This window comes from Lutra lutra, chromosome 3, assembly GCF_902655055.1.
Source record: "Lutra lutra chromosome 3, mLutLut1.2, whole genome shotgun sequence".
Taxonomy (NCBI): domain Eukaryota; kingdom Metazoa; phylum Chordata; class Mammalia; order Carnivora; family Mustelidae; genus Lutra; species Lutra lutra.
In genome coordinates this window covers 145,562,653-145,588,147 of record NC_062280.1, presented here as the reverse complement: position 1 = coordinate 145,588,147, position 25,495 = coordinate 145,562,653, and the positions used below count along the sequence as shown (strand labels likewise).

General features: G+C 33.7%; 1 protein-coding gene across 1 annotated transcript in view; it reads right to left on the bottom strand.

The window, feature by feature from the left end:
* Positions 1-25,495, bottom strand: part of CCDC122 (coiled-coil domain containing 122) — a 37,515-nt gene that overhangs the window by 8,615 nt on the left and 3,405 nt on the right. The window contains 4 exon segments of the mRNA XM_047723517.1: positions 15,067-15,183; positions 16,084-16,482; positions 19,126-19,241; positions 19,769-19,858. Coding sequence (XP_047579473.1) covers positions 15,067-15,183; positions 16,084-16,482; positions 19,126-19,241; positions 19,769-19,858 — 722 coding nt within the window.

Here is a 25,495-nt window from a genome sequence, read left to right as displayed (position 1 = left end):
TGTGTTAGTTATATGTGTGTTTTTCTAAAAATTTGTCCATTTCCTCTAAGTTGTTAAATTTACTGACATAAAATTGTTCATAATAGGACTTTATCACCTTTATAAGTCTACAGTACCTGAAGTAGTGTCCCCATTGTTTTCTTTCTTTTCTTGATCCATATTGCTATGGTTTATCAATTGTATTAGTCTTTTCAGTTTTTGGTTTTGTTGATTTTTTTTCTCCTTTTTTTCCCCGCTGTTTTCTAATGATTTCTGCTATTTATCATTTTATTTCTTCCATTTGATTTTGGCTGAATTTATTCTTATTTTTCTAGTTTCTTATGGTAGAGGCTTAGATAATTATTTTTAAAGTTTTTTTCTTTTCTAATATAGGCATTTAAATATATAAAATTTCCTCTAAACACTGCTTTAGCTACAACTCCCAATTTTTCAAATATGTTTTCATCATCAATAAATACAAATATTTTCCTTTTAAAAAAGTTTTTATTTATTTATTTAGGAGAGAGAGAGCATGAGCCAGGGGCAGTGGGGGAGTGGCAGAGGGAGAGGGAGAAGCAGACTCCCCTCTGAGCAGGGAGACTGAGGTGGGGCTATATCCCATAACCCCAGCAATCATGACCTGAGTTGAAGGCAGATGCTTAACCAACTGAGCCACCCAGGCACCCCTAACTTTAATTATTTTCCAATTCTTGTGATTTTTTTTTCACTCATGGGTTATTTAGCATTATAATGCCCAATTTTAAAATGTTTATGTATTTTGTAGCTATTTTATGGTTATTGATTTCTATTGAATTCTGCTGTGACTGAGAGCTTCAAATTGTTTGCAATTTATCATCTAGTGTACCGTTTATCTTGGTGAATGTTCCATTGGCACTTGAAAATAACATACAATCAATAGTTGTCAGATGGACTATTTTATAAATAGTAGGTTAAGTTAGTAGGTAAGTTGTTCAAATTTTCTATGTGCTTACTGATTTTCTCTACTGTTCTAGCAATAATTCCAAAAAGTTATTAAAATCTCCAATATGATTGTAGATTTGTCTCTTTTTATTTTTAGTTCTGTTAGTTTTTCTTATATGTTTTGAAACTCTGATTAGGTGAATTCACATTTAGTTTTATTATTCCTTTTTCATTAATTGAATCTAGCTTAGTAGTCTGTACTCTGAAATCTACTTGATATTAATAAAACCAAAACCAGCTTGCTTTTTTTTTTAAGTTTTTATTTTATTTTGTTAACATATAGTGTTATATTAGTTTCAGGTGGACACTATGGTGGACAATATGGTGATTCAACACTTCCTGTGTTGTATGTCATCCTGTGCTCTTTAATCCCTATTATCTACTTCACTCCTACCCCCCACCCAGCTCCGCTCTGATAACCATTGGTTTGTTGTCTGTAATTAGGAGTTAGTTTCTTGATTTCTCTTTCCTCTCTCTCTCTCCTTTCCCTTTGCTTGTTTTGTTTCTTAAATTCCACATATAAGTGAAATCATATGGTATTTGTCTTTCTCTGGCTAATTTTGCTTAGAATACTCTCTAGCACCATCTGTGTCATTGCAAACAGCAAGATTTCATTCTTTTTTTACAGCTGAATAATATTCCATTATATATATGTATGTATATGTACATATGTATGTATATGTATATATACCATTTCTTTATGATGGGCAATTGGGCTGCTTCCATATAGCTACTGTAAATAATGCTGCTATAAACATAGGGGTGTATGTATCCCTTTGAATTAGTGTTCTTGTATTCTTTAGGTAAACACCCAGTAGTGTGATAGCTGGATCATAGGGTAGCTCTATTTTTTTTAAGAAATCTTGAAATATCTTTTGAGGAACCACCATATTGTTTTCCACTGAGGTTGCACCAGTTTGGATTCCCAACAAGAGTGCACAGGGTTCCTTTTTCTCCACATCCTCATCAACCCTTGTTGTTTTTTTTGCTGTTGATTTTAGCCATTCTGACAGGTGTGCAGTGATATCTGATCATAGTTTTGATTTGCATTTCTCTGAGGATAAGTGATGATGAGCATCTTTTCATGTCTATTGGCCATCCGTATGTCTTCTCTGGAGAAATGTCTGTTCATATCTTTTGCCCATTTTAAAATTGAATTATTTGGGTTTTGGGTGTTGAGATTGGTAAGTTTTTCTTTTATATTTTTGAGTACTAATCCTTTATTGGGTATGTCATTTGCAAATATCTTCTCCCAATCTATAGGTTGCCTTTAAGTTTTGTTGATTGTTTCCTTTATTGTGCAGAAGCTTTTTATTTTGATGTAGTACCAATAGTTTATTTTTAGTTTTGTTTCCCTTGCTTCAGGAGACTTAACTGGAAAAATGTTGCTATGGCCAATGTCAAAGAAATTATTGCCTGTGTTCTCTTCTTGTATTTTTGTGGTTTCAGGTTTCATAGTGGGATCTTTTGTCCATTCTGAGTTTATTTTTGGGTATGGTGTAAGAAAGTGGTCCAGTTTCATTCTTTTGCATGCAGCTGTCCAGTTTTCCCAGTATCATTTGTTGAAAAGACTGTCTTTTTCCCATTGCATAATCTTGCCTCCTTTTTGATGATTAATTGACCTTATAATTGTGGGTTTGTTTCTGGGCTTTCTATTCTGTTCTATTGATTTATGTGTCTATTTTTGTCCAGTATCATACTGTTTTGTTTCCTAAGCTTTATAATATAACTTAAAGTTGGATTGTGATACCTCTACTTTTGTTTTTTGCTTTCAAGATTGCTTTGGCTATTCAAGGTCTTTTGTGGTCCCACAGATTTTTAGGATTGTTTGTTTTAGTTCTGTGAAAAATGTTGTTGGTATTTTGATAGAGATTGCATTAAATCTGTAGATTGCTTTGGGTTGTATAGACATTATAACAACATTTGTTCTTCCAACCGATGAGCATGGAATGTCTTTCCATTTATTTGTGTCATCTTCACTTTCTTTCATCAGTGTGTTTTATAGTTTTCAGAATACAGGTCTTTCACCTCTTTGGTTAAGTTTACTCCTAGATATTTTATTATTTTTAGTGGAATTATAAATGGGATTAATTTATCTTTCTGCTGCTTCATTATTAGTGTATAGAAATGCAACAGATTTCTGTATATTGATTTTTTTTATCCTGTGATCTTACTGAATTCATTTATCAGTTCTAACAGTTATTTGGTGGAATCTTTAGGGTTTTCTATGTATGTAGTGTATATAATGTCAGGTCATCTGCAAATAGTGAAAGGTTTACTTCTTCCTTACCAATTTGGATGCCTTTTATTCCTTTCTCTTGTCTGATTGCTGTGGCTAGGAGTTCCAGTACATGTTGAATGAAAGTGGTGAGAGTAGACAACCTTGTCTTGTTTTTGACCTTAGGGGAAAAGCTCTGTTTTCCACCATTGAATATGATGTTAACTATGGGTTTTTCATATATGGCCTTTATTATGTTGAGGTATGTTCCCTATAAATCTACTTTGTTGAGGGTTTTTATTATGAATGGATGTTGTACTTCGTTTAATGTTTTTTCTGCATCTATTGAAATGATCATATGGTTTTTATCCTTTCTCTTATTTTTTTATCCTTTCTCTCATTGATGTGATGCATCATGTTGGTTGATTTTTGGATATTGAACCATCCTTACATTCTGGAAATAAATCCCACTTGATAATGGTGAATGATTTTTTAATGTATTTTTGGATTCAGTTTGCTAATATTGCTGAGGATTTTTGCATCTATATTCATCAGAGATATTAACCTGTGGTTCTCCTTTTTTTCCTGTGTTTTTATCTGGTTTTGGTATCAGGGTAATTCTGGTCTCATAGAATGAATTTGGAAGTTCCCTTCCTCTTCTATTTTTTGGAAAGTTTGAGATTAGCAGATATCAACTTTTCTTTACATGTTTGGTAGAATTCATCTGTGAAGCCACCTGGTCCTGGACTTTCATTTGTTGGGAGTTTTTTGATTACTGATTTAATTTCATTGTTGTTAATCCATCTGTTCATATTTCCTTTCAGCTTTAAGAACTTTAGTTTTTCTTGTAGTATAAGTCTACCGGAAGCAAAGCTCATCATCTCTGATTTAACTGAATTAAATGTTTCACCCTCATTTAAAAAAAATTTCATTAGATAATAGATTTTATATGGAATTCTTGCTTGACCTTTTTTCTTTTACCAGCAATTTAATGATGCCTTCCATTTGTATTGGCCTCTATGTCTATGCTTTTAAAAACTCAATAATCAATTATAGCAAGGTTGCAAATTATAGAATGTTACAAAAGTTACAAAAGTCAATCATTTTCCTATATGCCAGTAATGAACAAGTAGAATTTGAAATGAAAAAAACTTACCATTTACATTAGCATCGCCCCCAAATGAAATACTTACGTATAAATCTAACAAAACATGTATAGGATTTATATAAATTAAACTACAAAACCCTGACGAAAGAAATGAAAGAATAAACACACAAAGAGATAGTCCATGTTCATGGATAGGAAGACTCAATATAACCAATATGTCAGTTCTCCCCAGCTTTATGTGTAGAGTCAATGTAAATCCAATCAAAACCTCAGCAAGTTATTTTACAGATATCAATAAACTGATTCTAATGTCTACATGACAAGGCAAAAGACCCAGGATGGCTGACACTGAAAACTGATACTATACAGCTTCAAACTTTACTGTAAAGTTGTGGTAATCAAGACAGTGTGGTACTGGTAAAAGAACAGCAGATAGATCAGTGTAATAGAATGGAGAGCCCAGAGATAGACCCACATAAAAATAGTCAACAGATTTTTTACAAAGAAACAAAGGTAATACAGTGAAGCAAAGACAGTTCCTTTAACAAATGGCATGGAAACAATTGGTCATCCACATGCAGAACCATAAATCTAGACAAAGACTTTATATCCTTCACAATAATTAACTCAAAGTAAATCACAGACCTAAACATAAAATGCAAAAACTCTTGAAAGATAATTTAGGAAAAAAACCCAGATGATCTTGGGTATGAGTGATGACTTTACAATACAACACCAAAGGCACAAGCCATGGAATAAATAATTGATAGGATGGACTTCATTAAAATTAAAAACCTTGCTCTGTAAAAAACACTATCACAAAAAAATGATAAAAGAGGCCACAGACTGGGAGAAAAGGTTTTAAAAAGACACATCTGATGAATGATTTTATTCAAATATACAAAGAATTCTTAATAATCAACACCAATAACAAAAATCAGATTTTAAAATGGGCCAAAGACCTTAATGGACACCTCACTAAAGATGATAGACAGGGGGGTGCCTGGGTGGCTCAGTTGGTTAAGCATCTGCCTTCAGCTCAGGTCATGATCTTGGGGTCCTGGAACGGAGCCTCACATTAGGCTCCCTGCTAGGCACTAAGTCTGCTTGTCCCTCTCCCTCTCCCTCTGACCCTCATCCAACTTTGTGCTTTCTCTGTTTCTCTCTAAAATAAATAAAAATATTTTTTAAAAAGATGAGAGATGATAAATAGCATATGAAAATATGTACCACATCATGTTATCAGGGAAATGAAAATTAAACAATTAATAAGATACCACTACATACCTATTAGAATGGCCCAAATCTGAAACCCTACAACACCAGATGCTGGTAAGGATATGGAGCAAGAGGAGCTTTCATTCAATGCTGGTGAAAATGCGAAATGGTACAGCCACTTTGGAAGACAGTTCAGTGGTTTCTAAGAAAACTGAACACACCTTTGATAGACAACCCAAGTATTTCACTCCTTGGTATTTAGCCAAAGGATTTGCAAACTTATGTCCACATAATAACATGCACGTAGATGTTTATAGAAGCTTTATCCATAATTGTCAAAACTTGGAAGCAACCAAGATATCCTTTACTATGTGAATGGATAAATAAACTGGTGTTCTCAGACAAGGGAATATTATTTGGGGGTACACACACACACACACACACAATGTCTATCAAGGCATGACAAGATATGGAGAAACCTTAATTGTACTTTACTAAGTTAAAGAAAGCCAATCTAAAAAGTACAAGGTATATGATTCCAACTATATGTCATTTTGTAAAAAGCAAAATTAAATAAAAATCTTGGTGGTTAACAGGGGTTATTAAGGAGGTTGGGATGGAAGGCAGAGCACTGAGGATTTTGGGGGGCAGTGAAACTCTTCTGTATGATACTATTTTATGGGTACATATCATTACATTTGTCAAAAACCATAAAAAGTACAGAGTGAATCCTAATGTAAACTATAGACTCTGGGTGATAAGGATGCTTCAATGTAGGTCCACAGTTATAATAAATATATCATTCTAGTTGGGGATATTGATAATGTGAGAGGCTGTGGGCAGGAGCAAGAGGTAAGGTAACTGTCTATACTTTCTGCTCAATTTTGCTATGAAGCTAAAACTGTTCCAAAAATAAAGTCTATTATAAAAAATCAATTATATTCTTACCACTGTTCTTATGTATTTAGAGTATTTTTTTTCCTAGCTGCTTTTAAGGTTTTTTATTTGTATTTGGTTTTCAGTAGCTTGACTATAATTTACTTTTATACTCAGGGTTTGCTACGTTTCTTGAATCTATGTGTTATTTTTTTAGTCAAGTTTGGAACATTTATGGTCAATATTTTTTCAAATACTTTTCTGTTCCCTTTTCTCTTTCTCTTCTCCTTCTGGGACTCTGATTACCAATATGTCACATTGCTTAACCTGGTTCCACAGGTTATTTAGACTCTGTGCATTTCTTCAAAATTTTTATTTTTCTCTATATGTTTACTTTGATGATTTCTACTGAACTGTCTTTAAGTTCAAGAAAGAGCATATCTTCTGTTATGTATAACCTGTTGTTAACTTCACCCAATAAATTTCTTTCCACTTTTTTTCAATTCTAAGATTTCCATTTTTTTAAATGACTAAAATTCTCTTTTTACCCATTTATCCACCATTTTTCTGTAGAATATTTAATATATGTATCATAATTTTCAAACAACTTCTGAGTCAACTGTGATTCTGTTTTTATTGATTATTCTCTTAGCTATGGGTAATACATTTCTATTTATTCACATGTCTAAGAATGTTTCATTATTAACTGAATGTTGTATATATATTGTAAACTCTGGATTCCATTATTTCCCTCTGAAGTATTGAATTTTGTTCAAATAATCAGGTAACTTTCTGATAGATCATACTGATCCTGTGAGACCTTATTTAATATTTTTGTTAGAGTGTCTATTTCAGTTTTGTCCTTAAGTCTAGGCCTTGCTGTTAGTCTGGCTTTTAAGACAAAGACGTTCTTAGTTCTGCGTGTGATCCTTATTCCTAAGGTGTGGCAGTAGAGAGGAGTTGGCAGATGCTGTAGTGGACAGATGCTGAAATTCCAGCATTCTTGCTCCTTGGAATTTTATCCCCCACACAAGTTCAGCTCAGGTTAAAACCATGAATTTGAAGGGAGCAAATATGGAACATGGAGGCTCCCAGTAAGGCCAAATTTAATATTTACTCAATTAGCTTCATGAGGAGGAGGTTAAAGATCCATAAAACAGTATGAAGTGATTTCAAATTAAGATGATATTATTATTAGTCATAATATTGGTAGTAGTAATAGAAGTAGTTGTGGTAATAGAAGTAGTGTGGTGATAATTATTAGAAGAACATATTAAAAATTGGAAAAATCATGGACCTTACCTTATGATCCAATGATTCTGCTTCTTGGTGCAAAGGGTATGTACTATAATGTTCATTACATTATTTTATTTTTTAAGATTTTATTTATTTCTGAGGGAGAGAGAAAGAGAGGTAGGAGGAGCAGAGGGAAGAGGAAAGTAGACTCTATGCTGAGCACTGAGCCCCATGCGGGGCTTGATCCCAGGACCCTGAGATTATACCTGAGCCAAACCAAGAGTTGGATGCTTAACCAATGGGCCACCCAGGCACCCCCATTACATTACTTTTAATAGTGTAAACTTGGAACCCATTGAATGTCTATCAGTTGTAGCATGGTTAAATAAATTAAGGTATAGCTAAACTGTAGCATTTGTAGCAGTTAGAAGGATTGAAGTAGGCCCATACATACTAACATGAACAAAAAATCTGTGAGACAGGTTTTTAAGTAAAGCAGTTGCAAAATTATATGTGTGGTACATTTATGTAATCTTCCCTTACATAGGAAGTGATTTCACATATATATACACACACATACATATGCACATTAATTTAAGTGCACACACACACACACACACACACACACAAAACTTGAAGCATATACACTAACCATTTGTTGCCATTAATGAGAGGTGAACATGATAAGAGAGAGCAATGCAATGGGAAGTCGTCATCAAAGGAACTATAGCCTTCTCCCTAATACTTTAATCTTTTATAAGGAGAATGCACGCCATTTGAAATGAAACCATTTTTTAAAAAAGATTGAGAGAAGTGAAGTACAAAAGACTTGAATTCACATCCTACTCTGTCTCTAAGCTAAATAACCTCTTACAAGTTATTTAAATTTCTGAGATTTTGCAAAATAGGTTATGAGAATGTAAATGGAATAGCTTATGAAAACTGCTTAAAAAATACCAGGCACTCAATAAGCAATAGATTCAATACTTCTGAACATTTCTTCTTGTACATTTTATAAAATACAATAATAAAGATAATAAAATTTTTACAATGTAATCTAGATATCTGAATAATTCTTATCCTGCCTTTAGCTCAGCTTTTAACCTTTGCTTCTCTGGATTTTTCCTCACACAACTAGATTTTTAGTTGCAGAATCATTTCTGTGGGTGACCTCAAGAAATGAATGCATTAGTTAATTTTATAAGCTGCATGTTATATTATATCAAGTAAAATATATTTTGTTCCTGATCCCTAGTAGCTCTTAAAACCCTCTAAATTTTCCCTCTCTTCTTAAAGTTGGAGCTCAGATCCTACAAAATTTAGTCAAGATTAACCCTAGTGAATCTCAAAATACTTCACATAATATCCGTTATCACAAAATATTGCTTGTAGCACTCATCATTTGCTAAAAATTTCTTTACTGCCAACTCTCCCTTCCCTGAAATTTGTTGGCTTTGCCAAATAACATTTTAATCACTGAATGTTGCTTTGAAGCTTTGTGTTTTTATGGTATTTTGCTTCCCCAGTTTTTTCACCAATTCCTTCTTCCAAAATATATATAAAGTCAGACAATAGGCTGGAGAAAAAGGCTTTTTGGGGTAAACATTTAGAAATAATTGTTTCATTCAGATATGGCCTATAAATATAAAAAAAAATCTATTTGACCAAAAAATGTGAAATTCAAAACCTATTTTCATTTTTTCTGAACCAAAAATTGTAAAATCAACATTAACATCAAAACTAAAACATGCAAAGTACAAAATGTTTGAAAGCATTTAAGATTAGAACAAAAGAATGCTATAATTCAAGTAAGAGATGACCATGAGCTGTACCAAGGAAATGGCTAAAGACATGCAGAAGAGGGGAGAAAAGAAAAGATTCAAATAAGAAAAAAGTAATAACAATATTCTGGTATTTGAATTTATCTTCTTTATAAAACTGGCTGTTTTGAGAAAGAAGTTAGTCTTATTGATGTGCAATTCTCATCAAGCAATAAGAGAAATTGTTTAACAGAAATGCAATGTTCTCAAGACAATGTGGTGGCTATATTTGTCTTTCAGTTTTATAATTTAGTTTGGATAATTTCTAATTTTTTAAATTTTCATTTATAGAACTGAAGACTATTTTAAAATGTATTAGAGGTGACAAAACTAAAATTAAAAAGCATCTGAAGAATCTTAACAAAAGTACATCTATTATGAAAGCTTAAAAACAGTTTAATAAAATTCAGGGCAAAAAGTTTAATGATGAAAACATTAAAAAAATCAAGTCTTGAGCTCAATGACATTCCATCTAAATATAATATTAGTGACCACTTACTTTACTCTTTACCATTGGAAATACCCATTTACATTTCTGCCTCTGTCCATATGAAGTAGATGTACTTTAAAATATCTATTTCTCTTGTTAAATACAACTAAATTAAGGCTACAAACATAAGAAGCTTCTAAAAGGTGGAGAGAAGAAGGCAAACTGACTAGTGACCTCAGGACCCAAGGAAAGATATGGTGGTGAGTTCCCTGGCTTTTTATTTTGCCTCAAATATCCCAAAGTGGATACTAGAGAGGATAGCAACCTGGAATTGTCAATAGATGTAGAAAAAATAAAAAATAAAAAATAAATAAAACTCTAAGAAACACCTGCTCTCTAGCCAAAGAACCAGGAACAGGGCTACCTAGCAAGACAGAAACATTTTAAGTAGTAACTACTAAGTCAAACATTGCAAAAAATGAGGCATCTGCCACCTCCCACACCAGTAAAGACCGAGTGGTAAGCCTATACTTCCACCATTGCTAGGCTATAACATGGTACCTCAATCTCCCTGCTGGGGTGGTATCAGAAATGCTAATTGGGAAGCCAGGGATTTTCATCTACACTAGAAAGTAACAAATCACGCTTCTGTTATCAGTGAAACCCATTTGGGGATCCTGGACTTCTACTCCTATCTGATGGTAAAAAGGCATCCTCCTCTTCTTACTGAGTAACGTCAGAGAAGGCCTACTAGAGAGTTAGGCCCTTCACCACTGCTTGGTAGTAACAAGGCCATGTTTACATGTTGTCAATAAAGGCTGCATTAGGAGCACAACTGAAGTGTTCCTGTCCTCCCAGCCAGAAGGTTATCAGTAGAGGCCTAGTGGGTAGCCAGAACTCCCACTTATGGCTACAAGTATCAAGAAGCCCTTCTGTCTTCCATGGGTGTCAATGGAGACAGAGCGGAGAATATGAACTTCCTTCACCACCTGGAACTAACAATGAACCAGAGGCTTAAAACATAATAGCCAACATGTTCATATTTCTAGTAAAACACTCATCCAACTGAATATGAAATAATCAACCTATGCCAACACAAAGAAAACACAGAAGTCAGAATGATCTGACAAGCACTTTAAAGCAGTTATCATAAAAATTCTTCTGTGAGCATGCTTGAAACAAAAATACAGAAAGTCTCAGCACAAGAATAAAATATATAAAGAACCAGATGGAAAAGATACAGTACCAAAATGAATAAAGGGAATTGAGGAAAGAATCAGGGAAAGAAAGACAAAACACTGGAAATTGCTCAATCTGAATAACAGAGAGAACAGACAGAAAAACGAAATAAGAGAGTCTCAGGGGTCTGTGGGACCATAAAAAAGATCATTTGAATCATCAGAGTTCTGGAAGGAAAAAAGAAAAGGGGCAGAGCTGAAAAAGTATTCAAATAAATAAGAGCTGAAAATTCTCAAATTCGGCAAAAGACATAAGCCTATAGAATCCAGTACCTAAGAGTATCCCAAATAGGATAAATCCAAAGAAATTCATGCCAAAACACATCACAGAAAAACTTCTGAAAACTAAAGACAGAGAAAGTCTTGAAAGCAGCAAGAATCAAACACCTTGGATTGATGCTGGTTCCTTCTGGGGACATCACTAATCATCAGGGAAATGCAAATCAAAACCACAATAAGAGGCCACCTCATACCTGTCAGAATGGCTAAAAGCAAAACACCAGAAACAAGTGTTGGTGAGGATGTGGAGAAAAAGGAGCCCTCATGCATTGTTGATGGGAATACAAACTGTGGATATATAGTATATATATTACAACTAAATTACAGTATGGAGTTTCCTCCGTACTGTGGAAAATAGTATGGAATTTCCTCAAAAAAATAAAAATAGAACTACCATATGATCCAGTAATTCCACTATTAGGTATTTACCCAAAGAATATGAAAACAGTAATTCAAAAGGATAAATGCACCCCTATGTTTTATTATAGCATTATTTACAATAGCCAGATTATAGAAGCAACCCAAGTGTCCACTGATAGATGAATGAATAAAGAAGTTGTTTATATACACAATGGAATATTACTGAGCCATGAAAAAGAATAAAATCCTGCCATTTGCAACAACATAGGTGGATCTAGACAGTATCATGCTAAGTGAAATAAGTCAGAGAAAGACAAATACTATATGATCTCATGCATATATACAATTGAAAAAAACAACAACAACAAAAGAGATGAACCAAAAAATAGACTCTGCAATAGGGAGAACAAACTGGTAGTTGACAGAGAGAAGGTGGTGGGGGGGGACATGGGTAGAATAGGTGAAGGGAATTAAGAGTATACTTATTGTGATGAGCACTAAGTAATGAATAAGATCAATATATTGTATACCTGGGGCACTTGGGTGGCTCAGTGGGTTAAAGCCTCTGCCTTTGGCTCAGGTCATGATCCCAGGGTCCTGGGATTGAGCTCCACATCGGGCTCTCTGCTCAGCAGGGAGCGTGTTTCCTCCTCCTCTCTCTCTGCCTGCCTCTCTGCCTACTTGTGATCTCTGTCTGTCAAATAAATAAATAAAATCTTTAAAAAACATATTGTATGCCTGAAATGAATATAACACTGTATATTAATCATACTTCATTTTGAAAAATGTATAGGGAGAAAAACAATTTGAGTGACAGAGGGTTTTTCATCAGAAATCATGGAGGACAGAAAGAAGTAATGCAAAATATGGCCAGAAAGAAGTAATACAAAATAAGCATTTTTCAACTGTGGAAATAAGTTGCCAAACTCAGAATTCTGTATGTAGAAAAAATATCCTTCAAGAGTGAAGGGGAAATCAAGACCTTCTCAAATGTAAAAAACTAAAAGACTTTGTCACTAGCAGACCTATCCTAAAAGAGTTAAATTGGAAGTATCCTAAAAGAGTTGAATTGAAAAAGATAGAAGGAATTTTAGAGAATCAGGAAGGAAGAATATGATAGAGCAAAAATACAGGTAAATAAATAGACAAATGGAGAGGCCATAGCTAATGGGTATGGAATTTCTGTTTTGAGGTGATGAAAATTTCTAAAATTAACTAAGGAAATGGTTACAAATGATCTATGACTATACCAAAAATCATTGAATTAGGCACTTTCAATGGGTAAATTTTATCTCAATAAAGTTTTTTTAAAAATCACAATAGTGGTAGCTTAAGGAAAGGGTCACAAAAGGATTTCCTGAGCATGAATGGGCAAGTTTTATGTCTTGATCTAGGTGATGGTAACATAGGTGTAAATATATATCTTAGTCAAAATTATTCAAACTAAACCTTTCAATTTGTGTATTTACTCTTATACCACAATAAAGAATATTAGAATAAGAAATTGATAGGTAATCTCAAATTCCTTTCCAAAATGCTTTTTACCAATTTACATTAATATTAACAGTATATTAAAATTCAAGTGCTCCACATCTTACCAACTATAATATTGATAATCTAAGGGACTAAGTATGGGACCCCAATGTAATTTTTTGTTTTTTTTTTTTTACATTTTTAAATTTTTTATTTCTTTTCAGTGTAACAGTATTCATTGTTTTTGCACTGCACCCAGTGCTCCATGCAATCCATGCCCTCTCTAATACTAAAACCTTTCTATAAGGTTCCCCCAACCTCCCACCCCCCACCCCTTCAAAACCCTCAGATTGTTTTTCAGAGTCCATAGTCTCTCATGGTTCACCTCCCCTTCCAATTTCCCCCAACTCCCTTCTCCTCTCTAACTCCCCTTGTCCTCCATGCTATTTGTTATGCTCCACAAATAAGTGAAACCATATGATAATTGACTCTCTCTGCTTGACTTATTTCACTCAGCATAATCTCTTCCAGTCCCGTCCATGTTGCTACAAAAGTTGGGTATTCATCCTTTCTGATGGAGGCATAACACTCCATAGTGTGTGTGTGTCTTTTAAAAGAAATACTTCTCTGACACAAGTGGGTAAGTTTGTCTCCTATATTGTCTTTAATCTTCCTGGAAATTGTTATATGTGTGTGTTATAAGATAGAAATACAATTTTATTTCTAAATTTGCTTTATTTCTCCATATGGCTGATCTATTTTGTTTGTACCATTTATGATAGATTATATCTGTATTCTTTTTTCTATTTCATTAATCATTTTATTTGTATTTTGATGCCATTGGTAGTGTCTTATTATTTATAATTTTATAATAAATATGGATCTAGAAGCCAAAAAAAACCCATTTATTTAGATTACTAGAAAAATGCAAGATAAAGTAATGATGTTTCTTAAATGTTTTGTAAGGATGAGGATTTTTTTTTTTTTTTTTTTTTTTTTTTTTTTTTTTGACAGAGAGATCACAAGTAGGCAGAGAGGCAGGCAGAGAGGCAGGCAGAGAGAGTGGGGGAAGCAGGCTCCCGCTGAGCAGAGAGCCCAATGCGGGGCTCGATCCCAGGACCCTGAGATAATGACCTGAGCCGAAGGCAGAGGCCTTAACACACTGAGCCACCCAGGCGCCCCAGGATGAGGATTGAATCATTGAATTCCTAAGATGTTTTATTATTGTGGCAAATTAGCCACAAGCAAATGCATCTTTTTAGTTTTCAAATTAATATCATAAGGGTGAAAATTATTTATTTGCCCTCAACAACATATTATTTTCCATTTTTGCTCTCCATTCATTTAAACAATAATGACCATAGAAATCTACTAGTGGTACCCCAAATTTAATCTTGCTTTCAATTTTGTATATCAGTTTTTTTATTTGATTCTTAATAATAAAAAATATGAGGTCAGAGAGGTTTAGAATACTAATGACTTCCATTGTCTCTTACTCTAACTTAAGGAATTTCTGATAGCTCTCTAGTAATTGTCATGCTTTTTGACTTGATAGTCTGTTTTCTAGACATTAATTGAGAACAAAAGTGTTGGTGGAATGAGACCTATAGTAATTTTAGGCCACATTTTAATAGGAATGAGTGCTTGCTTTGTTTGAATACATTTCACAGACATAAGTATCTGAATGAGGGAGTTATCTCTATTAATGACTTGAAGTTTACTACTTTTTATAGTTCTTTTTTTTCCTCTAGCTGTTTTAGAAATTGAGAGTAAACTATGGAAATTATAAATATGGTACAAGCTTAAGAAATGATACCATAAAACACTGAAATCAGATAATGAAGACTTACCTCTATTTCTTTTCTTAATTTTTCATGTGTCTTTTTCTCTTCTTCAAGAAAACAAGTTTTTTCAGTGATAGATTCTTTTACAGTTACAATTTTATCCTTTAACTCTGTAATGTCTTCCTGTATGTTTACAGAAGTTTAAAATATACAAGTCAAACAGTGAATGGTCAATATAAGTCCAACATTTTTAGTATTTCTCTAATTTAAAGAAACTAGCCATCACATTTAATTTTGGTAAAAAGGATTAGAATATTACTTTTATAGGTACAAAGAATAAAGAACTGTTACTCAAACAAATAAACCTTTGATTTAAAAACTTAAAATTAAAACTAAATGTAAATATTTTAAAAAGTGGTAGTCATACTGGCCATTGCACAGGAACAGTAACTAATAATACAGTATATGTTAACTAAATTGAATTTAAATGTAAAAAGGATAAAAACTTAAAATTAAAACAAAATGGAAATAAGATGTAAGAAAAGTAGTAGTCATAGTGGCAATTGCCCAGCAACAGTGTAAAGGAATCTTTTAAATTCTCTAGCAAGAAATGACAGGTATTTTAAGTTTTTATCTCCCATTGTCTTCAAAAGATGGTATAAAAGTAAAACAAATTCTTAAGGCACTATTATTAATTGATATTGTTTGTAGAATAGCATTAAGCATACGAAATTGATTTGAATTGGTCAGATCCATTAGCCTAGGAAGCGAGGACTTCAACACTTTTGTGAGTCACACTTTCTGAAACAAATGGATTAATTGTTCACTGTAAATTTTTTGACTATATATTTTTATTAATCCACAGGGGATTTGAGAAAAACTCCCTTATGTATTTGTACATTTTGTATAGTTGTTATATAACTCATGTATTTAAGTTTTTAAAAGTTGTGAAAATAGTTTCTGAATCTAGTTAAGACAGTTATAGACATTTTATTAAGTTAATGATAACTGTTTCGCTTAATAAGTAAGAGTACTTGCAAAAAAAGAGTAATAGAAAAAATTTTGATAAAGGATATTTCAAACCTGTACTTGTTTTATGTGATTTCCTTCTGGATTTTGGAGATTTTGCATAAGTTCCTCTTTCATTCTTTTTAGCTTTTTAACAAGATCTCGTTTTTCATGAAGTACAGTCATGAATGACCATTTGCTTTCTACCTCCCCTAAACCATCTTTATGCTCTTTTATTTTTGCGTAGTATTCATTATATCTTATCATGTGTTCCTCAAAGTCTTCTTGGGCTGCTTCTATGTCAAATTTAAGCTTTACATTTTCTGTATGTAAGGATTTGATTTGAGTTTCCAGGTTCCCACACTGAAGTTTGGCATTCTCTATGGCAGCATCTTGCTGACAAATTTGCCTTTCTATTTCTTTAGTTTCTGCAGAGACAGATGCTATTTGTTTTCCAAGCTCATGGAGTTCATTCTGTAAAATGTTTCAATATTATTATTATTAATTCATGATATTCAACATTAGAAGAATGTTATTGTTTTGATCCATATGTCTGTAGCAAAATCACAACATAAAAATACACATTTATCAGATATAGAAAAATTGATATACAATAAAAGGAACCATTCAGTAAGTAACAAAATTATTTTATAATGTTAGAGGGAGCCGAGAGTTATATATTTCTTACTTTTTAATGTTCATCTAATTCAAAATATTAAAATTTTATAATTTGTGTTAACACTTTATAAATAAAAAGTTTTACTTCCTCCTTTCAATATGGATGAAATTATTTATTTTTATTTATTTTTACTATTTATTTATTTATTTTTCTTTCATGATTGCACTTGCTTGAACCGCCAATACCATAGAAAGAACAGAAGTGGTAAGGTCACATATCCTTGCCTTCCTTGCTCCTGGTCTTAGGAGAGAAACATTCACTTTTTCACCATTAGGTAAGTTGGCTATAGGATTCATAAAGGGACGTATATGTCCTTTTTTAGATTATGGAAGTTGTACTCCTAATTTGCTAGTTTTTATCATGAATGGATGTTGGATTATGAAAAGTATTTTTATGCGTCTTTAATTCTCTTTCTAAATATAAATGTACTAATTTGTTCTCTTGCTTAAATCCCGCCAAAACCTTCCCATTATCTTTAATATAATGTCCAGGTTTCTTATCATAGTATGTATCTCCCACTACTTCTCAAAACATACCCTATACTATACTGCCACCAAACCACATATACAGTTGACCCTTGAGCAACACATGCATGGGTCCATTTATAGACAGATTTTATATATCTAAAAAGTACAGTACTATAAATGTATTTTCTCTTCCTTGTGATTTTTTTAAAAAAAGATTTTATTTATTTGTTTGAAAGACAGAGTGAGTGAGCGCAAGAGAGAACAAGCCAAGGGGAGAGGCAGAGGGTGAAGTTGACTCCACCCTGAGTAGGAAGCCCAGTGCAACTTGCAACTCAAAGCTTGATTCCAGGACCCTGGGATTATGACCTGAGCTCAAGGCAGATGTTTAACCGACTGAGCCACCCAGGTGTCCCCTTGTGATTTTCTTAATGATTTTTTTTTTCTCTAGCTGACATTATTATAAAAATATAGTATATAAAACATGTAACTTAAAAATATGTCTATTGGTAAGTCTTCTAGTCAATAGTAGACTATTGTAGTTAAATTTTGGGTGAGTCAAAAGTTATATGTTGATTTAACTGGCTCAGGGTAGCACTCCTAACCTCCATATTATTCAAGAATCGACTGTAGTTCTATGACTGTATCAAATGCTCTTTCAGGCTTCTGTGAATTTTCTCAGGATCTTCTTGCCCAGAATACCATCCTTTTCACACCCAAACCTTAAACCTGTCCTAGATAGCCAATATCCAAGTGAACTCCAGCTGTCTTCTTTTTTTAAACTCAATATAAATGTCACTTTGTGATCATTCCTTTAGCGTTAAATGTGTTCATGCCTTCATTGTTGACATTACTACCCTGTGTATAATTATTTATTTGTCTCCCTCTTCAATAGATGAGTGAGGACAATGTTTGGCAAAATGCTTAATAAAAAGTAGGCTATTGATATAAGTGAAATAACACCTGTGAAACTCATTGGAGAGTGAGAAATTTTACAGAAAATTTCTTTATAAAGAGCTAAGACATTATTATTTTATAGTATATTCTCTTGCAAAAAATGTATTCTTTTCTAAAAGTAACTATGCAATGTAAATATTTATGAGATCCATATTACCATGGTAGTATAATTATTAATCATCATATCTCTGCTGATACATTAATACCTAAAGCCAACATCAAAATCTACCTCTATACTGTCTACCACAGTCCCAGCAGGATACTGTACAAGTATTTACAAATATTAACTAATTGAATCCTCATGAAAACCTTGTAGGCAGGTCGTACTATTATCTCTATTTTACAAATACAAAAACAGAAGCACAGAGAAATTAAACAATGGAGCTAAAAGCAGCAAATTCTGCCTTTCAAACTAGGCTGCTGGGTTCTAGAGCCTATTTTTCAGTTCCATAATATATTTAATAATAATCTTTAAAAAACACATAGTAAATATACCATTTCCATTTTTCTTTAGCTATATTAAGAGTGTAGTTATATCTAATTGTGCTGCATACAAAAAACAAGTATGGCTTCCAAATTCCCCACAGTGGAATCATGAATACATTATGAAATATAAGGAACACAAAAATGTTTCTCATCACCTTGTAATGTTCACTGACAACTAATAGCCATGGCTTTAAAAACACTGGCTTAAAAACTTAACCTTTCTTCAATTTAACATTTTAGGAAAAACTGAAATAGAAGTGAATTTAAAATAATTCTATGTGATATATTGGGCTTTATATGTACATTCTACAGTTCTAAGGACATTGCTGAATCCTTGTATATTGGGTGTGTGAAATGTTCCATGAAACTAAAATACTTGTATAGACTTCACTTTGGGGTAATAGAATAATTAAGAAGGAGTAAACATGAAAAACAGGAGTTTCAAATAGCCTCCCAACTTCCCTGTTATTAATTCAGTATCATTTTAAAGACAGTATTGACTCATTTAAAAGACTATATGAAGTAGATTACCTGCAATTGGAACAGAACTTTTTTGTTTTTTTCTATTTCTGATGTTTGTGATTGTTGTTGCTTTGCAACTTGCTCTACAGCGTCAGTTAGTGTAGATGTGCCTTGGTTAGCCAGAGCTAGACAAAAGAATAAAGTACATAAAACTGTAAGTTGCAAAACTCTAAGAAAGTTATTGTTTCTTCACTCAAAGTCATGAAAAATGTGATATGTCTCATAAATAAAATAGATTTAGAATTGGCAATATTCCCTTTCTGACTATAAACAAAACCAAAATCAAAAGCCATAATAATACACAATGCAGAATAGCCTACCATAATGTTATACCTGTTCCTGTACGGAACAGTATAAATATTTTGATTGTCCCCATTTTTTAAAATCCAGACCACTTACACATATGCGTAATTACAGTGCTACCATAATAAGTATACAGCAATTATAGTTGATGAATTTTCATTAAAGGCCTGTTGTTATGCCTTTTCTAAATACCATCTAAGTGTCCTCCTGGAGAAATTTAATAGCTTCCTTCTATTGTATTTGGCTATACATTTTAACACAATTATCCTATCCTACTACCTTTTTGTTGCTGCTTATCCTTTAATTCTTTTTTTAAAAAATAATTTATTTCTTAAGATTGCTTCATTACCTTCTTCAGGAACTCCTTGACTCTTCCTTTCTTTGTTGCCTGACATTCTACTCTGTCTCTTTCTCTCTTTTTGGTTCACTTTCTTTAGGCCTATAAAATAATCAATATTGATAATTTTTCACTTTTCTTTTTTTCTCCTGTCATATATCCTGGTGATCCTGAAAACAACTATTCACTAAAAGGATAAGCCAGAATCTTGCCTTCTCTCTTACATGCTGCATGCAATTCTTTTAGTAAAACTTATTGGTTCTACCTTTAAATTATATTGGAATCCACTCACTGCTTACCACTTTTAAATACTATTACTAGAGAGGCTTCCATCATAACATTCTTTAAAACATGACCTCTCCTCCTTCATTTTCCATTTCCTTATCCTGCCTCATTTTTCTTTTTTTTTTATTCATTATTTTTATTAACATATAGTGTATGATTTGCCCCAGGGGTACAGGTCTGTGAATTACCAGGCTTACACACTTCACAGCACTCACCATATCACATACCCTCCCCAATGTCCATAACCCAACCACCCTCTCCCTACCTCCCTCCCCCGCAGCAACCCTCAGTTTGTTTTGTGGAATTAAGAGTCTCTTATAGTTTGTCTCCCTCCCCATCCCATCTTGTTTCATTTTTTCCTTCCCTACCACCCAGACCCACCACTCTGCCTCTCAAATTCCTCATATCAAGGAGATCATATGATAATTGTCTTTCTCTGATTGACTTATTTCACTCAGCATAATACCCTCTAGTTCCATCCATGTCACTGCAACTGGCAAGATTTCATTTCTTTTGATGGCTGCATAGTATTCCATTGTATATATATACCACATCTTCTTTATACATTCATTTGATGATGGACATCTAGGTTCTTTCCATAGTTTGGCTATTGTGGACAGTGCTTCTGTAAACATTCAGGTGCAAATGCCCCTTTGGGATCACTACATTTGTATCTTTAGGGTAAATACCCAGTCGTGCAATTGCTGGGTTGTAGGGTAGCTCTATTTTCAACTTTTTGAGGAACCTCCATGCTGTTTTCCAGAGTGGCTGCACCAGCTTGCATTCCCAAAAACAGTGTAGGAGAGTTCCCCTTTCTCCACATCCTCTCCAACATATGTCATTTCCTGACTTGTTAATTTAAGCCATTCTGACTGGTATGAGGTGGTATCTCATTGTGGTTTGATTTGTATTTCCCTGATGCCAAGTGATGGTGAGCATTTTTCCATGTGTCTGTTGGCCATCTGGATGTCGTCTTCGCAGAAATGTCTGTTCATGTTTTCTGCTCATTTCGTGATTGGATTATTTGTTCTTTGGGTGTTGAGTTACAGATTTTGGATACTAGCCCTTTATCTGACTTGTCATTTGTGAATATCTTCTCCCATTCTGTCAGTTGTCTTTTGGTTTTGTTGACTGTTTCCTTTGCTGTGTAAAAGCTTTTGAGCTTGATGAAGTCGCAATAGTTCATTTTTGCCCTTGCTTCCCTTGCCTTTGGCTATGTTTCTAGGAAGAAGTTGCTGCGGCTGTGGTTGAAGAGATCGCTGCCTGTATTCTCCTCAACTGCTTCATTTTTCTTAAAGCATTTGTCACCATTGATATTTTATATGGATTTGTTTCTTTTTTTTTTAATCTCCTTTTACTAATGCAAGCTCCATAAGGGTAGAGATTAGAACAGTGCCTGGCACTTACTTAATAGATGTCTATTTGTAGTCTATCTCCACTCCAGTTTACCTTGTTCTAATGATAGAATTATGCTCCTAAAATACTGTTCCCACCATATCAACATCACAGCCAGTCTTTCAACCCCATTATAGATGGCATCTTCTTTAAGAAATCTTTCTTGGGGCACCTGGGTGGCTCAGTGGGTTAAAGCCTCTGCCTTCGGCTCAGGTCATGATCCCAGGACCCTGGGATCGTGTCCCGCATCAGGCTCTCTGCTCAGTGGGGAGCCTGCTCCCTCCTCTCTCTCTGCCTGCCTCTCTGCCTACTTGTAATCTCTGTCAAATAGATAAATAAAATATTTTAAAAAAAGAAGTCTTTCTTCGTAGGTATGATCCTTCCCTCTCTTTAGTGCAATTGTTTCTATATCTCTATTATACCATGATAACAGTTTAGGTCATAGAGTAAGATAGAACTAGCTTTGAACTTGGGTTGTACCACTTATTAGTTCATTAGGTAAATTCTTTCCAATCTGGGCCTCAAGGTCCTTATCCTATAAAACAGAAACAATAGTAATACCTATCTCATTGGGAGGACTAAATGAAATAATGCATGACAGCATTTAGCAAATTCCTGCTACTCAACAGTTTTTATTCTTACTATTTCCATTATTATATACTATATCTTTCCATTAGACTGTAAGCTCCAGGAAGACAAATATTATGTCTTATTCATTTCTGTATTCCTTAAAGAATTTGGTGGAGAAATGTAAAAAATGAAGAAAATTAGATTTACATAATAAAAAATAACATAACTGGTACTTCTTGATCTCTATATCTGAAGCAACATAAACTGGGTGTCATTTATTTAAATCAACTGATTGTGAAAGGATATCTACTTTAAAATTGGGAAAGTTTGAGGGGCACCTGGGTGGCTCAGTCAGTTAACTGTCTGCCTTTGGCTCAGGTCAATATCTGATCATGGGTGGAATTAAGTACCAAGTGAGGCTACCTGCTCAGAGGTGGAGTTTGCTTCTCTCTCTCCCTTTGCCCCTCTTCCTGCCACTACCCCCCCACAAATAAAATCTTAAAAAAAATTAAATTGGGAGTTTTATTTTTTTCTTGATCTCTATTGTAGAATGGACAAAAGATAAAAATGAAAATAAACTACTGCCATCTACTGATAATGCATTACAATTGCTTAAATTTATGAAAACAGAGTTTAGACTAGACAGTATCAATTACTCTTTCATTCAAGCCACATATGTAGGTACATATAATATGCAAGGTATTGTGAGGAATATAAAGATGAATTAAGTGACTCTGATTAAAAAAACAGTATCTATAGTATTCCATAGTAAATGTCCAATTTCCATATAAAACATAATCATTTAGAAAAAATACTTTCAACTAAAATAATTAGTTTTACAGTAAACAGTGTAATGCAGATGTTATATTAAAATACCATTCTTTTATAACTATAGTCAACATTTATTGAGTACTTGCAAGTAACTAGCATTTTTCTAAGTGCTTTTACATGAATTATCTTTATTTCCCCTCAGAGCAATCCTATGGGCTAAATACTATTTTTACTTATATTTTGTAGATGAATAAACTTAAGACTTGGAGAAATTAAGAAATTAGCCAAAGGCCACACATCCAACAAGTAGGAAGGATGTAATCTGAAACTATTAGGATCCAAATTACATTTATTAGGCACTCAATATGTACTAAAGCACTGGGATAATCATGATTTGTGCATTGTCTCTTTTGCATTAAAGAGGCAAGGCCCTCTAAGTGACCCTTGGAAGAATTTGAAAGGGCCATGTTTCGAGTTTTTGGAAACTCATCATCTGGTACCTCTTCCAAGTTAATGACCAAAATAAAGCAAGTTTATCAAACTACTCTGGGGCCTTTGAGAGCTTTTAGCTTAGAAGAATTAAGAGGAGGCAAATGTATATGTGCACCCATGTCACATAAGCACTGTTTTTCATTCTGAATGGAAAAAGCTGTCATATGAACCTGCTAGGCAGTTAAAGTAGTTAAGTTTATAATTTCATTCTACCCTTTTAGAATAGATACTTTATCAGAAAACAGATACTTTTTTCTTGTGTGAAATTGTTTTCTAAGTGGGAGGGAGGCTTAATATCTAAAGCTGATATTTAACTGAGAAAGCCACAAAATTAGCCCGGGGAAAGATGAGATTAAAGAGTTCCCTGGTATCAAGCAAATTTTAAATTATGATTTGTCAGAAACATGATGAAATCAGATTTGAGTGGTTCAATTCCAACAAGATAATAGTGAGAAAAATGTGACACACTACAAATGAATAAAAATGCACATTTCAGGTAAAAAACAACAACAACAATGTGTCTTTTCAACCATATGTTTTCAAGAGAAGTTACAACATTGTCAGAGTCATCCAAATGAATTAATTAACTGAATCATAAAAAATGTATTCACATCTATTATTTACTTGTGTGTTAGGATCTGGTAGGACTAGGCATTACCTCTTTTTTGACTAGGCAATGTGACTAAGGTTTCAGACTGCTGAAAACAAAACAAAACAAAACAAAAAACCCAGAGGATTTGTACCATTCCTTAACTTCCTATTAAAGACAATACAGGCAACATTAATACATTATCCACATTGCTTTTAGCTTTCCATCAAAGATGAGATTTCTCTGAATTTCTCTGATAGTACTGGACTACCAAATGTGTCCTTGTAAAGTGTAGACATACAGAGACTGATCAGAAGCTTGAATCCAAACTTTAAGGGATGGCTGGGCCACTGTTTCAAATTCAAATGATAAGCCTTTGATGAAATTCAGTCATAACCTACCTGCTTGCTTCATTGAGAACAGTAAGAAGCAAGGTTTTCTGTTACTCTATAAGTAAGCATGATTTCAAAACCATGAGGAGCTTGTAGTGGGTTGAACAGTATACCCCCACCCTCAATATGTCCATGTCCTACATGTGGTCTTATTTGGAAACCTGTGAATGTGGTCTTATTTGGAAAAATAGTCTTTGCAGATGTAATTAAGTATCTTGAGATGAGATCATCCTGGATTTAGGGTGGACCTAAATGTGCCTAAATTTAGGGTCCCACCTAAATCCAATGACAGGTAAGAGACTGTCTATGCAAACAGTGGCCAGACCATATATAAATACAGCACTTTTACTGACAACCTGCAGCAACAAATTCAGGGAGCCAGACTATCTACAGTAATCAGACTAGGAAGCCATTCTGCTATCTATGTCAGACTTGTAGGAAGCTACACCACTATCTCTAATAACAATTCCAGAAGCCAAACAGTAAGTCCTGTAACAACTGGCTCCAGATGACCAGTATTTGATGAATAACTAACAGCTCCCCTAATTGGGACCAGTCAGAGAAAGCCAAAATGTACACACTTAGCCAATCACATAGGATGTCCCATTTCTAGTTAACTTACCTACAGCTTTCCTATACCAATAGCCTCCAATCAGGGTATACCTGAAGATTTCCTTTTTTTCCCCACTATTAAAGCTTTCCTACTCTGCCAACACAGAAGTGATAGTGGCTTACTCCCTTGCCATAGCAAACTCTGAATAATCTTTGCTTGTTCTCATATGGTTGGTCATATATTTCCAACACAGGTGTCCTTATAGCAGAAAGGTAGAGGAAGATTTGAAAATCAGACATACATTAAGAAGACCATATGAGTATGAAGACCTAGAGTCCCAAGTCACACAGCTCCAAGCCAAGGAACAAACACCTGGAGCCACCAGAAGCTGGAAGAGGCAAGGAAAATAAGACACTTTGAAGGGAATATGGTCCTGACAACACCTAGATTTGGGACTTCTGTTTCTATAACTTTGAGAGAATACATTTTATAATGACTCTGGTTAAACTGACTTAAAAAAAACAGATTTAGAGAAAATTTATATACTATCAAGTTCCTTATAAAGTGTACACTTATATACTTTATAAAGTGTACATATTATAGTGTTTAATTGACTTTTTCAGTTTATTGCTAGGCTATGGGTCCAGACTACATCAATGAGAAGGTTTTTTTGTATGAACAAAATGCTAAGG